At 60.2% G+C, this 15,218-nt stretch overlaps 1 protein-coding gene across 1 annotated transcript in view; it reads right to left on the reverse strand.

Annotated features, from left to right (window-relative positions):
* Positions 1-15,218, reverse strand: part of FLNA (filamin A) — a 114,792-nt gene that overhangs the window by 43,861 nt on the left and 55,713 nt on the right. Inside the window, exons 27-33 of the mRNA XM_082300400.1 lie at positions 14,915-15,038; positions 14,676-14,832; positions 13,904-14,093; positions 10,780-11,027; positions 7,618-7,720; positions 3,765-3,905; positions 2,576-2,704 (exon numbers count right to left, since the gene is read on the reverse strand). Of these exons, the coding sequence (XP_082156526.1) occupies positions 2,576-2,704; positions 3,765-3,905; positions 7,618-7,720; positions 10,780-11,027; positions 13,904-14,093; positions 14,676-14,832; positions 14,915-15,038 (1,092 nt within the window). The remainder of the gene's footprint in view (positions 1-2,575; positions 2,705-3,764; positions 3,906-7,617; positions 7,721-10,779; positions 11,028-13,903; positions 14,094-14,675; positions 14,833-14,914; positions 15,039-15,218) is intronic.

The following is a 15,218-nucleotide window of genomic DNA, read 5'->3' on the forward strand; positions in this document are numbered from 1 at the left end:
CACCCTGGGGACACCCTGGGGACACCCTGAGGACACTCCATGGCCAGGGACAGCCCTCCTGGGGGGGACAGGGGGTCAGGGGACACCCTGGGGACACCCTGGGGACACCCTGGGGATCACCAGGAAGGGCTGGGGACACCCTGGGAAGGGTTGGGGACCCCCAGAAGGGGCTGGGGACACCCTGGGGACACCCTGGGAAGGGCTGAGGACCCCCAGAAGGGGCTGGGGACACCCTGGGGACATCCTGGGAAGGGCTGAGGACCCCCAGGAGGGGCTGGGGACACCCTGGGGACACCCTGGGAAGGGTTGGGGACCCCCAGAAGGGGCTGGGGACACCCTGGGGACATCCTGGGAAGGGCTGAGGACCCCCAGAAGGGGCTGGGGACACCCTGGGGACACCCTGGGAAGGGCTGAGGACCCCCAGAAGGGGCTGGGGACACCCTGGGGACATCCTGGGAAGGGCTGAGGACCCCCAGAAGGGGCTGGGGACACCCTGGGGACATCCTGGGAAGGGCTGAGGACCCCCAGAAGGGGCTGGGGACACCCTGGGGACATCCTGGGAAGGGCTGAGGACCCCCAGAAGGGGCTGGGGACACCCTGGGGACACCCTGGGGACACCCTGAGGACACTCCATGGCCAGGGACAGCCCTCCTGGGGGGGACAGGGGGTCAGGGACACCCTGGGGACACCCTGGGGATCACCAGGAAGGGCTGGGGACACCCTGGGAAGGGTTGGGGACCCCCAGGAGGGGCTGGGGACACCCTGGGGACACCCTGGGAAGGGCTGAGGACCCCCAGAAGGGGCTGGGGACACCCTGGGGACATCCTGGGAAGGGCTGAGGACCCCCAGAAGGGGCTGGGGACACCCTGGGGACACCCTGGGAAGGGTTGGGGACCCCCAGGAGGGGCTGGGGACACCCTGGGGACACCCTGGGAAGGGCTGAGGACCCCCAGAAGGGGCTGGGGACACCCTGGGGACATCCTGGGAAGGGCTGAGGACCCCCAGAAGGGGCTGGGGACACCCTGGGAACATCCTGGGAAGGGCTGAGGACCCCCAGAAGGGGCTGGGGACACCCTGGGGACACCCTGGGAAGGGCTGAGGACCCCCAGAAGGGGCTGGGGACACCCTGGGGACATCCTGGGAAGGGCTGAGGACCCCCAGGAGGGGCTGGGGACACCCTGGGGACACCCTGGGAAGGGCTGAGGACCCCCAGAAGGGGCTGGGGACACCCTGGGGACACCCTGGGAAGGGCTGAGGACCCCCAGAAGGGGCTGGGGACACCCTGGGGACATCCTGGGAAGGGCTGAGGACCCCCAGAAGGGGCTGGGGACACCCTGGGGACATCCTGGGAAGGGCTGAGGACCCCCAGAAGGGGCTGGGGACACCCTGGGGACATCCTGGGAAGGGCTGAGGACCCCCAGAAGGGGCTGGGGACACCCTGGGGACACCCTGGGAAGGGCTGAGGACCCCCAGAAGGGGCTGGGGACACCCTGGGGACATCCTGGGAAGGGCTGAGGACCCCCAGAAGGGGCTGGGGACACCCTGGGGACACCCTGGGAAGGGCTGAGGACCCCCAGAAGGGGCTGGGGACACCCTGGGGACACCCTGGGAAGGGCTGAGGACCCCCAGAAGGGGCTGGGGACACCCTGGGGACACCCTGGGAAGGGCTGAGGACCCCCAGAAGGGGCTGGGGACACCCTGGGGACATCCTGGGAAGGGCTGAGGACCCCCAGAAGGGGCTGGGGACACCCTGGGGACATCCTGGGAAGGGCTGAGGACCCCCAGAAGGGGCTGGGGACACCCTGGGGACATCCTGGGAAGGGCTGAGGACCCCCAAAAGGGGCTGGGGACACCCTGGGGACATCCTGGGAAGGGCTGAGGACCCCCAGAAGGGGCTGGGGACACCCTGGGGACATCCTGGGAAGGGCTGAGGACCCCCAGAAGGGGCTGGGGACACTCTGGGGACATCCTGGGAAGGGCTGAGGACCCCCAGAAGGGGCTGGGGACACCCTGGGGACATCCTGGGAAGGGCTGAGGACCCCCAGAAGGGGCTGGGGACACCCTGGGGACATCCTGGGAAGGGCTGAGGACCCCCAGAAGGGGCTGGGGACACCCTGGGGACATCCTGGGAAGGGCTGAGGACCCCCAGGAGGGGCTGGGGACACCCTGGGGACATCCTGGGAAGGGCTGAGGACCCCCAGAAGGGGCTGGGGACACCCTGGGGACACCCTGGGAAGGGCTGAGGACCCCCAGAAGGGGCTGGGGACACCCTGGGGACATCCTGGGAAGGGCTGAGGACCCCCAGGAGGGGCTGGGGACACCCTGGGAAGGGTTGGGGACCCCCAGAAGGGGCTGGGGACACCCTGGGGACATCCTGGGAAGGGCTGAGGACCCCCAGAAGGGGCTGGGGACACCCTGGGGACATCCTGGGAAGGGCTGAGGACCCCCAGAAGGGGCTGGGGACACCCTGGGGACATCCTGGGGACCTCTGGGAAGGGTTGGGGACTCCCTGTGAAGGTCTGGTGCCCCCCCAGTGCCCCCCCAGTGCCCCCCAGTGCCCCCCCAGTGCCCTGACCCTCGCCGGCGTCCTTGGTGTTGACGGTGAAGGTGGCCGGCCGATTGACCGTGCCGTGGGTCAGCCCGGGGCCGTAGGCGGTCACGTGGCCACTGTTCACATAATCCACGTAGAACTGCAGGGGGCTGCCTGAGGGGGGGAATTCGGGGGGGCACAGGGGGGTCAGGACCCCCCAGGACACCCCCACGGTGTCCCCAACCCCTCAGGACCCCCAAAGCTCCCCAAAACCTCCCCCAAAATCCCAGCGGGGACGTGGATGCTGCCGATGTCCGTCCACGTCCAGCTCGGGCACCCAAAGCTCCCCCAAAACCTCTCAAAATGCCCCCAAAATCCTCCCAAACCCCCCCAGAACGGAGCCCTGGCTGCTCCCCATGGGGTTCCAAACACCCCAAAATTCCCAAAAAAATCCCCCAAAATTCCATCTGGGATGTGGATGCTGTCACGGCCAATGTCCATCCATGTCCAGCTTGGGCACCCAAACCTCCCCAAAATCCCCCAAAACCCTCAAACCCCCCCATAACCAACTCCTGGATGCTCTCCCCAGGTTCCAAACACCCCAAAATTCCCCAAAAATCCCCCAAATTCCCCGGATTCCCCCCAAATCCGCACCGGGGATGTGGATGCTGTCGCAGCGGATGTCCATCAATGTCCATCCATGTCCATCCATGTCCACCTCGGTCATCCCAAACCCCCCAAACCCCAGCCCTGGCTGTCCCTGCTGAGCCCCCTGAGGTTCCAAACCTCCCCAAATTCCCCAAATTCCCCAAAAATCCCCCCAAATTCCCCAAAAGCGCACTGGGGATGTGGATGCTGTCGCAGTGGATGCCCATCCGTGTCCATCAATGTCCATCCATGTCCATCAATGTCCACCTCAGCCACCCAAACCCCCCAAATCCCAGCTCTGGCTGTCCCTGCTGAGCCCCCTGAGGTTCCAAACCCCCCCAAATTCCCCCAAATTCCCTGGATTCTCCCCAAAAGCGCACCGGGGATGTGGATGCTGTCGCAGCGGATGTCCATCAATGTCCATCAATGTCCATCCATGTCCATCCATGTCCATCCATGTCCACCTCAGCCACCCAAACTCCCCAAACCCCAGCTCTGGCTGTCCCTGCTGAGCCCCCTGAGGTTCCAAACCTCCCCAAATTCCCCAAATTCCCCAAAATTCCCCGGATTCTCCCCAAAAGCGCACCGGGGATGTGGATGCTGTCGCAGCGGATGTCCATCTCGTGCAGCCCCGCCTCGGTGGGGGCGAAGCGCACGGTCACCGTGCCGTCCTTGTTGTCCGTGATGTCCGGAGTGGCCACTTTGCCCGAGGGCATTCGGACCTCACCTGGGGGGGAGAAAGGGGTCAGGAGACCCTGGGGGCATCTGCGGACATCTGGGGACATCTGGGAGGGGCTGGGGACACCTGGGGACATCCTGGGGACATCTGGGAGGGGCTGGGGACACCTGGGGACATCCTGGGGACATCTGGGAGGGGCTGGGGACATCCTGGGGACATCTGGGGACATCTGGGGACAGCCTGGGGACAGCCTGGGGACAGCCTGGGGACACCTGGGAGGGGCTGGGGACACCTGGGGACATCCTGGGGGCATCCTGGGACATCTGGGGACAGCTGGGGACATCCTGGGAGGGGCTGGGGACACCTGGGGACAGCCTGGGGACATCCTGGGGACATCCTGGGGGCATCTGGGGACACCTGGGAGGGGCTGGGGACACCTGGGGACAGCCTGGGGACATCTGGGGACAGCCTGGGGACACCCTGGGGGCATCTGGGGACACCCTGGGGACATCTGGGGACAGCCTGGGGACAGCCTGGGAGGGGCTGGGGACACCTGGGGACATCCTGGGGGCATCTGGGGACATCCTGGGGACATCTGGGGACACCTGGGGACAGCCTGGGAACACCCTGGGGACATCTGGGAGGGGCTGGGGACATCCTGGGGACATCTGGGGACAGCCTGGGGACAGCCTGGGGACACCTGGGAGGGGCTGGGGACACCTGGGGACATCCTGGGGACAGCCGGGGGACATCTGGGGACAGCCTGGGGACACCCTGGGGACACCTGGGAGGGGCTGGGGGAACACTGGGAGGAGTTGGGGACATCCGGGGGTGGTTTTTGGGCTGATTTTGGGCCGATTTTGGGCCGATTTTGGGATGTTTTCAAGGTGGTTTTGGGGTGGGTTTGCGGGAGCTTTTAGGATGGTTTTGGGCTGGTTTCGACTGGTTTGGGGCAGGTTTGGGGCTGGTTTTGACTGGTTTGGGCTGGTTTGAGCTGGTTTTGGGCTGGTTTGGAGCTGGTTTGGGGCTGGTTTTGGGGCAGGTTTGGGGCTGGTTTCGACTGGTTTGGGGCTGGTTTCGACTGGTTTGGGCTGGTTTGGGGCTGGTTTTGGGCTGGTTGGGGCTGGTTTTGGGCTGGTTTCGACTGGTTTGGGCTGGTTTGAGCTGGTTTGGGGCAGTTTTGGGGCTGGTTTGGGGCAGGTTTGGGGCTGGTTTGGGCTGGTTTGGGGCTGGTTTGGGGCTGGTTTGGGCTGGTTTGGGGCTGGTTTAGGGCTGGTTGGGGCTGGTTTGAGCTGGTTTTGGGCTGGTTGGGGCTGGTTTTGGGCTGGTTTGAGCTGGTTTGGGGCAGTTTTGGGGCTGGTTTGGGGCAGGTTTGGGCTGGTTTGAGCTGGTTTTGAGCTGGTTTGGGGCTGGTTTGGGGCTGGTTTGGGGCAGGTTTGGGGCTGGTTTGGGGCTGGTTTTGGGGTTGGTGTTTGGGCTGGTTTGGGGCTGGTTTGGGCTGGTTTGAGCTGGTTTTGGGCTGGTTGGGGCTGGTTTTGGGCTGGTTTGAGCTGGTTTGGGCTGGTTTGAGCTGGTTTGGGGCTGGTTTGGGGCTGGTTTGGGGCTGGTTTGGGGCTGGTTTTGAGCTGGTTTGGGGCTGGTTTGAGCTGGTTTTGGGGCTGGTTTGGGGCAGTTTTGGGGCTGGTTTGGGGCTGGTTTTGAGCTGGTTTGGGGCTGGTTTGGGGCTGGTTTTGGGGCTGGTTTTGGGGCTGGTTTGAGCTGGTTTTGGGGCTGGTTTGGGGCTGGTTTGGGGCTGGTTTGGGGCTGGTTTTGGGGCTGGTTTGGGGCAGGTTTGGGGCTGGTTTTGGGGCTGGTTTGGGGCAGGTTTGGGGTTGGTTTTTGAGCTGGTTTGGGGCAGGTTTGGGGCTGGTTTGGGGCTGGTTTGGGGCAGGTTTGGGGCTGGTTTTGAGCTGGTTTGGGGCTGGTTTGAGCTGGTTTTGGGGCAGGTTTGGGGCAGTTTTGGGGCTGGTTTGGGGCTGGTTTTGAGCTGGTTTGGGGCTGGTTTGGGGCTGGTTTTGGGGCTGGTTTTGGGGCTGGTTTGAGCTGGTTTTGGGGCTGGTTTGGGGCTGGTTTTGGGGCTGGTTTGGGGCTGGTTTTGGGGCTGGTTTGGGGCTGGTTTTTGAGCTGGTTTTCAGCTGGTTTGGGGCTGGTTTGGGGCTGGTTTGGGCTGGTTTGGGGCTGGTTTGGGGCTGGTTTGGGGCTGGTTTGGGCTGGTTTGGGGCTGGTTTGGGGCTGGTTGGGGCTGGTTTGAGCTGGTTTTGGGCTGGTTGGGGCTGGTTTTGGGCTGGTTTGAGCTGGTTTGGGGCAGTTTTGGGGCTGGTTTGGGGCAGGTTTGGGCTGGTTTGAGCTGGTTTTGAGCTGGTTTGGGGCTGGTTTGGACTGGTTTGGGGCTGGTTTGAGGCTGGTTTGGGGCTGGTTTGGGGCAGGTTTGGGGCTGGTTTGGGGCTGGTTTGGGGCTGGTTTTGGGGTTGGTGTTTGGGCTGGTTTGGGGCTGGTTTGGGCTGGTTTGAGCTGGTTTTGGGCTGGTTGGGGCTGGTTTTGGGCTGGTTTGAGCTGGTTTGGGCTGGTTTGAGCTGGTTTTGGGGCTGGTTTGGGGCTGGTTTGGGGCTGGTTTTGAGCTGGTTTGGGCTGGTTTGGGGCAGGTTTGGGGCTGGTTTGGGGCAGGTTTGGGGCTGGTTTGGGGCTGGTTTGGGGCAGGTTTGGGGCAGGTTTGGGGCTGGTTTGGGGCTGGTTTGGGGCTGGTTTGGGGTTGGTTTTTGAGCTGGTTTGGGGCAGGTTTGGGGCTGGTTTGGGGCTGGTTTGGGGCAGGTTTGGGGCTGGTTTTGAGCTGGTTTGGGGCTGGTTTGAGCTGGTTTTGGGGCTGGTTTGGGGCAGTTTTGGGGCTGGTTTGGGGCTGGTTTGGGGCTGGTTTGGGGCTGGTTTTGAGCTGGTTTGGGGCTGGTTTGAGCTGGTTTTGGGGCTGGTTTGGGGCTGGTTTTGAGCTGGTTTGGGGCTGGTTTGGGGCTGGTTTTGGGGCTGGTTTTGGGGCTGGTTTGAGCTGGTTTTGGGGCTGGTTTGGGGCTGGTTTTGGGGCTGGTTTGGGGCTGGTTTTGGGGCTGGTTTGGGGCTGGTTTTTGAGCTGGTTTTCAGCTGGTTTGGGGCTGGTTTGGGGCTGGTTTTTGAGCTGGTTTGGGGCTGGTTTTGGGGCTGGTTTTTGAGCTGGTTTGGGGCTGGTTTTGGGGCTGGTTTTTGAGCTGGTTTTCAGCTCGTTTGGGGCTGGTTTTGGGGCTGGTTTTGGGGCTGGTTTGAGGCTGGTTTGGGGCTGGTTTGGGGCTGGTTTGAGGCTGGTTTTGGGGTTGGTGTTTGAGCTGGTTTTGGGGCTGGTTTGGGGCTGGTTTGGGGCTGGTTTGAGCTGGTTTTGGGGCTGGTTTGGGGCTGGTTTGGGCTGGTTTTGGGGCTGGTTTTGGGGCAGGTTTGGGGCTGGTTTTGGGGCTGGTTTTGGGGCTGGTTTGGGGCTGGTTTTGGGGTTGGTTTTTGAGCTGGTTTTCAGCTGGTTTGGGGCTGGTTTTTGAGCTGGTTTTCAGCTGGTTTGGGGCTGGTTTGGGGCTGGTTTTGGAGCTGGTTTTGGGGCTGGTTGGGGCTGGTTTTTCAGCTGGTTTGGGGCTGGTTTTTGAGCTCGTTTGGGCTGGTTTGGACTGGTTTTGGGGTCCCCTCACCCCCCAAACGTGGGGTCCCCCCTCACCCGTGATCTCGCCCTTCTTGATGGTGAAGGGGATGACGAGGTCGAAGGGCCGCAGCCCGGCCATGTCCAGCCCGTTGACCCCCAGCAGCGGCCGGTCCGTGGCCTGGGGGCACCGAGGGTCAGCACACCCCAAACCCCCCCAGTCCCCGTTCCAGCCCCCCAGGACACAGCAGCGCCTGGGAGCGGCTGCTTGGGATCACTTTTTCCCCCATTTCCCCCATTTTTCTCCGTATTTCCCCATTTTTCCCCCAACCCCCCCCCATAATTCCCGTTTTTCCCTGTTTTTTCACCATTTTTGCCTGTTTTCCCCCATTTTCCCCCCGAACTGGCACTCACCATGACCTGGAAGGGGCTGTTGGGGATGTGCTCGCCCCCGAACCGAACGCAGATGACAGATTTCCCTCGTTTTTGCCCTGTTTTTTCCCCATTTTTTCCCCATTTTTCCCCATTTTCCCCTGTTTTTTCACCCTTTTTCCCCATTTTTGCCCGTTTTCCCCCGTTTTCCCCCGTTTTTTCACCATTTTTGCCCGTTTTCCCCCATTTTCCCCCCAAACTGGCACTCACCATGACCTGGAAGGGGCTGTTGGGGATGTGCTCGCCCCCGAACCGAACGCAGATGACAGATTTCCCTCGTTTTTGCCCTGTTTTTTCCCCATTTTTTCCCCATTTTCCCCCGTTTTTTCACCCTTTTTCCCCATTTTTGCCCGTTTTCCCCCATTTTCCCCCGTTTTTTCACCATTTTTGCCGTTTTCCCCCATTTTCCCCCCAAACTGGCACTCACCATGACCTGGAAGGGGCTGTTGGGGATGTGCTCGCCCCCGAACCGAACGCAGATGACAGATTTCCCTCGTTTTTGCCCTGTCTTTTCCCCATTTTTCCCCATTTTCCCCCGTTTTTTCACCCTTTTTCCCCATTTTCCCCCGTTTTTTCACCCTTTTTCCCCATTTTTGCCTGTTTTCCCCCATTTTCCCCCCGAACTGGCACTCACCATGACCTGGAAGGGGCTGTTGGGGATGTGCTCGCCCCCGAACCGAACGCAGATGACAGATTTCCCTCGTTTTTGCCATGTTTTTCCCCATTTTTTCCCCATTTTCCCCCGTTTTTTCACTCTTTTTCCCCATTTTCCCCCATTTTTTCACCCTTTTTCCCCATTTTCCCCCGTTTTCCCCCGTTTTTTCACCATTTTTGCCCGTTTTCCCCCATTTTCCCCCCAAACTGGCACTCACCATGACCTGGAAGGGGCTGTTGGGGATGTGCTCGCCCCCGAACCGAACACAGATGACAGATTTCCCTCGTTTTTCCCCATTTTTCCCCATTTTCCCCCGTTTTTTCACCATGTTTCCCCATTTTTGCCCATTTTCCCCCATTTTCCCCCCAAACTGGCACTCACCATGACCTGGAAGGGGCTGTTGGGGATGTGCTCGCCCCCGAACCGAACGCAGATGACAGATTTCCCTCGTTTTTGCCCTGTCTTTTCCCCATTTTTCCCCATTTTCCCCCGTTTTTTCACCCTTTTTCCCCATTTTCCCCTGTTTTTTCACCCTTTTTCCCCATTTTTGCCTGTTTTCCCCCATTTTCCCCCCGAACTGGCACTCACCATGACCTGGAAGGGGCTGTTGGGGATGTGCTCGCCCCCGAACCGAACGCAGATGACAGATTTCCCTCGTTTTTGCCATGTTTTTCCCCATTTTTTCCCCATTTTCCCCCGTTTTTTCACTCTTTTTCCCCATTTTCCCCCATTTTTTCACCCTTTTTCCCCATTTTTCCCCATTTTCCCCCGTTTTTTCACCATTTTTGCCTGTTTTCCCCCATTTTCCCCCCAAACTGGCACTCACCATGACCTGGAAGGGGCTGTTGGGGATGTGCTTGCCCCCGAACCGAACGCAGATGACAGATTTCCCTCGTTTTTGCCCTGTTTTTTCCCCATTTTCCCCCGTTTTCCCCCGTTTTTTCCCCATTTTTGCCCGTTTTCCCCCATTTCCCCCCCGAACTGGCACTCACCATGACCTGGAAGGGGCTGTTGGGGATGTGCTCGCCCCCGAACCGAACGCAGATGACAGATTTCCCTCGTTTTTCCCCATTTTTTCCCCATTTTCCCCCATTTTTTCACCCTTTTTCCCCATTTTTCCCCATTTTCCCCCGTTTTTTCCCCATTTTTGCCCGTTTTCCCCCATTTTCCCCCCAAACTGGCACTCACCATGACCTGGAAGGGGCTGTTGGGGATGTGCTCGCCCCCGAACCGAACGCAGATGACAGATTTCCCTCGTTTTTGCCCCGTTTTTTCCCCATTTTTCCCCATTTTCCCCCGTTTTTTCACCCTTTTTCCCCATTTTTGCCCGTTTTCCCCCATTTTCCCCCCGAACTGGCACTCACCATGACCTGGAAGGGGCTGTTGGGGATGTGCTCGCCCCCGAACTGAACGCAGATGACAGATTTCCCTCGTTTTTGCCCTGTTTATTCCCCATTTTCCCCCATTTTTTCACCCTTTTTCCCCATTTTTCCCCCGTTTTCCCCCGTTTTTTCCCCATTTTTGCCCATTTTCCCCCATTTTCCCCCCGAACTGGCACTCACCATGACCTGGAAGGGGCTGTTGGGGATGTGCTCGCCCCCGAACCGAACGCAGATGACAGATTTCCCTCGTTTTTGCCCTGTTTTTTCCCCATTTTTTCCCCATTTTCCCCCATTTTTTCACCATTTTTCCCCATTTTCCCCCGTTTTCCCCCGTTTTTTCCCCATTTTTGCCCATTTTCCCCCATTTTCCCCCCGAACTGGCACTCACCATGACCTGGAAGGGGCTGTTGGGGATGTGCTCGCCCCCGAACCGAACGCAGATGACAGATTTCCCTCGTTTTTGCCCTGTTTTTTCCCCATTTTCTCCCCATTTCCCCCCGTTTTTTCACCCTTTTTCCCCATTTTTGCCCGTTTTCCCCCGTTTTTTCCCCATTTTTGCCCGTTTTCTCCCATTTCCCCCCGAACTGGCACTCACCATGACCTGGAAGGGGCTGTTGGGGATGTGCTCGCCCCCGAACCGAACACAGATGACAGATTTCCCTCGTTTTTGCCCTGTTTTTTCCCCATTTTTCCCCATTTTTGCCCGTTTTTTCATCATTTTTCCCCATTTTTGCCCGTTTTCCCCCATTTTCCCCCCAAACTGGCACTCACCATGACCTGGAAGGGGCTGTTGGGGATGTGCTCGCCCCCGAACCGAACGCAGATGACGTACTTCCCGGGCTGCGGGGCCGTGTAGAAGATGTCGAAGGTGCCGTCGGGGTTCTCCACCACGTCCACGTCCACCTCGGAGCCGTCGGGGGTGCACACGGAGCACGTGACCTTGCCCTTGCCGGCCGCCTTGGCGTCCACCGTGATCAGCGTCTGCTCGCCCAGCTGGATGGTGGGGCCCAGCCCGGGACCTGGGGGACGGCGCGGTCAGCGGCCGCAGCGGGAAAGCCCAAACGGGGTCAATTTGGGGACAGCTGCAATGGGAACCCCTTGGGGGCACCACGAAGGAGCCTTGGGAGCATTGGAATGGGAGTACTGGAATGGGAGCACTGGAATGGGAGCACTGGAATGGGAGCCTGGAATGGGAGCCTGGAATGGGAGCACTGGAATGGGAGCCCGGAATGGGAGCACTGGAATGGGAGCACTGGAATGGGAGCACTGGAATGGGAGCATTGGAATGGGAGCCTGGAATGGGAGCACTGGAATGGGAGCACTGGAATGGGAGCCTGGAATGGGAGCACTGGAATGGGAGGCCGGAATGGGAGCACTGGAATGGGAGGCCGGAATGGGAGCCCTGGAATGGGAGCACTGGAATGGGAGCACTGGAATGGGAGCCCGGAATGGGAGCACTGGAATGGGAGCATTGGAATGGGAGCACTGGAATGGGAGGCCGGAATGGGAGCCCTGGAATGGGAGCACTGGAATGGGAGGCCGGAATGGGAGCACTGGAAATGGGAGCCCTGGAATGGGAGCCTGGAATGGGAGCCCGGAATGGGAGCACTGGAATGGGAGCACTGGAATGGGAGCCTGGAATGGGAGCCTGGAATGGGAGCACTGGAATGGGAGACTGGAATGGGAGCACTGGAATGGGAGCCTGGAATGGGAGCCGGGAATGGGAGCCTGGAATGGGAGCCCGGAATGGGAGCCGGGAATGGGAGCACTGGAATGGGAGCACTGGAATGGGAGCACTGGAATGGGAGCACTGGAATGGGAGCCTGGAATGGGAGCCCAGAATGGGAGCCCAGAATGGGAGCCGGGAATGGGAGCCTGGAATGGGAGCCCTGGAATGGGAGCACTGGAATGGGAGCCCAGAATGGGAGCCCAGAATGGGAGCCGGGAATGGGAGCACTGGAATGAGAGCACTGGAATGGGAGCACTGGAATGGGAGCACTGGAATGGGAGCACTGGAATGGGAGCATTGGAATGGGAGCATTGGAATAGGAGCACTGGAATGGGAGCACTGGAATGGGAGCCCTGGAATGGGAGCCTGGAATGGGAGCCTGGAATGGGAGCACTGGAATGGGAGCCCGGAATGGGAGCCCAGAATGGGAGCCCTGGAATGGGAGCCCGGAATGGGAGCATTGGAATGGGAGCCCTGGAATGGGAGCACTGGAATGGGAGCACTGGAATGGGAGCACTGGAATGGGAGCCCGGAATGGGAGCACTGGAATGGGAGCCTGGAATGGGAGCCTGGAATGGGAGCACTGGAATGGGAGCACTGGAATGGGAGCCCGGAATGGGAGCACTGGAATGGGAGCCGGGAATGGGAGCCTGGAATGGGAGCACTGGAATGGGAGCACTGGAATGGGAGCCTGGAATGGGAGCCCGGAATGGGAGCACTGGAATGGGAGCCCGGAATGGGAGCCCTGGAATGGGAGCACTGGAATGGGAGCACTGGAATGGGAGCCTGGAATGAGAGCCTGGAATGGGAGCCCGGAATGGGAGCACTGGAATGGGAGCATTGGAATGGGAGCCTGGAATGGGAGCACTGGAATGGGAGCATTGGAATGGGAGCATTGGAATGGGAGCCTGGAATGGGAGCACTGGAATGGGAGCACTGGAATGGGAGCACTGGAATGGGAGCATTGGAATGGGAGCCTGGAATGGGAGCACTGGAATGGGAGCACTGGAATGGGAGCCGGGAATGGGAGCATTGGAATGGGAGCCCTGGAATGGGAGCACTGGAATGGGAGCACTGGAATGGGAGCACTGGAATGGGAGCCCTGGAATGGGATCTCTTTGGGATCTCTTTGGGATCTCTTTGGGACCCCTTTGGGACCCTTTGGGACCCCCAAAACACGACCCCTTTGGGACCACTGGAATGGGACCCCCGGAATGGGAGCCCCTTGGTGGCCCCTCATTAACTGAGCTCATGGGGGGGGTCCCCCGTCATTAATTGAGGTCATGGGGGTCTCCCATTATTAATTTTGGGGAGGTCCCCTCGTTAAATTTGGGGCTCCCCCCCCATTAATTGAGGTCGTGATGGGGTCTCCTGTCATTAGCGGAGTTTGGGGGTCCCTCATCGTTAATTTGGGGGGTCCTATATCATTACATTGGGGGGGGGTCTCTCGGCATTAATTGAGGTCATGGGGGTCTCCCATCATTAATTCTGGGGGGGTCCCCCATCATTAAAATGACGATTAATTGAGTTTGGGGGTCCTTCATCATTAATTTGGGGGGGTCCCCCCTTTTCTTACCTTGGGTCCCTCCCACCTCAATCCCCCCCCCCCCAAACCTCAACCCCCGCCCCCGCCCCTGTCCCACCCCCCCTCCCCTCATGCAGGGACATTTTTGGGGTGCAAAGGGGGCTCGATTTTGGGGTGCAAAGGGGGCTCGATTTTGGGGTGCAAAGGGGGCTCGATTTTGGGGTGCAAAGGGGGGGCTCCGGCCATGCTCCCCCCCAAACCAAGCCGTGCTCTTACCTAAGCCGTGACCTCCGATGGAAACTACAGCGTGGGGGGGGTGGGCGTGGGGGGGTGGGCGTGGGGTGGGGTGGGCAGAGAAGCAAGAAATCCAGTGAGACACAGCCGTGAGACCCCCAAAACCGCCCAAAATCCCCCCAAAACCCCCCCAAATCCCCCTTTCCCCCCTTCGTGCAGCCGTGCCCCTTCCCCGCAGGGTTGTGCCCCCCCCTTTCCTGAGGAGGTTTTCGCGGTGGTTTCTCCCATTCCTGAGGTGGTATCCCCCATTGTGGGGGGGTTCCCTTGTCATTTTGGGGGGTTTTTTTCCCATTTTTTGGGGCGTTTACTCCCAATTTTGAGGGGTATTCCCCCATTTTGGGGCTCACCAGTGACCGTGCACTTGCTGGCGTCGCCGGTGGGCACGGCCCGGATGCGGTAAGGGGAATAGGGGATCTCGTCCCCCCCGTATTTGATGAGGATGGTGTAGCGCCCGGTCATGTCCGGCACGTAGGACACGGTGTAGGTGCCGTCCTGGTTGTCCCGGATCGAAGCCTTCTTGGGCTTCCCCTCGGGATCCTGAGGGGAAAAAGCGGGAATTGCAGCAGTTGGTGAGCTGAGAATGGGAATTTGCGTGGTTTTGGGGTTGTGGCGTTGGATTTTAGGGCTGGGAAAAGGATCCCAGGACTCCCGGGTGGGTTTGGGGTCAAGGTCCCTTGGGCTTCCCCTCAGGATCCTGAGGGGGAAAAGTGGGAATTTTGGCTGTTGCTTTGATGGAAATGGGAATTTGGATGATTTGGGGGTGTGGGGTTGGATTTTAGGGCCACGAAAAGGATCTCAGGGCTCTCAGAGCTCCCGAGTGGGTTTGGAGGTTGTGGTCCAAAAACCCACCGGGGGAAGTTCTCCTGATGTTTTGCCTGGAGTTCTCCCACCTCAAATTCCTCTTGGGATAAATCCAGCCCCAAAAACTGGGCGTGTCCCTTTCTCTACACCCCAAAACCGGCGCTTTCCAGTGCCAACCACCCCCATGAAGCTCCAAAGACCCCTCCAAACCAGAGCTTCTCCAGTGCCACCACCCCAAACCCAAGACCCTCCAAGGCTCCTCACCCACTCCAAACCCCCCCAAAACCCAACCCCCGGGACCCCGAAGCCCCCTCGCACCGTGATCTGCACGGCCAGCAGCCCCTCGCCGGCATCCTTGGCGTCGATGGTGAACTCCACGGGCAGACTGGCCGGCACCCCGGTGGTGTTGAGGCCGGGGCCGCTCGCCCGCACCTTGCTGGCATCGTGGGTGGGCAGCGCCTTCACCTTGAAGGGGCTTTGGGGAGGAATTCAGGGGTTAGGGCACCCTAAAAACCCCCTCTGGAGATGCCTGGAATCGTCCCCCCTCCAGGACTCACCTGCGGGGCACCTCGTGGTCGCCGTAGCGCACGGAGATGCTGTAGGGTCCTTCCCGGGAGGGCACGTAGGACACGCGCTGCGTCCCGTCCCCGTTGTCGGCCACGTCCACCGGCTCCAGCACCCCTGGGGTGGGATAAAGGGGTTTTTCAGGAGGGGTTTGGGGTGGCCCGAGAGGCTCTGAGGAGCTCAGAACGTTGTGGGATGGGTGAAAAACCCCATAGAAGAACCCAAAAGCCACGACGGGCCGCCTTCAAGACTCCAAAAAGTTGGTACAGGGCAGCCCCAAAATGCCACAGAGTGCCC

Source organism: Coloeus monedula (assembly GCF_965178545.1).
Source record: "Coloeus monedula genome assembly, chromosome: 39".
Lineage (NCBI taxonomy): Eukaryota > Metazoa > Chordata > Aves > Passeriformes > Corvidae > Coloeus > Coloeus monedula.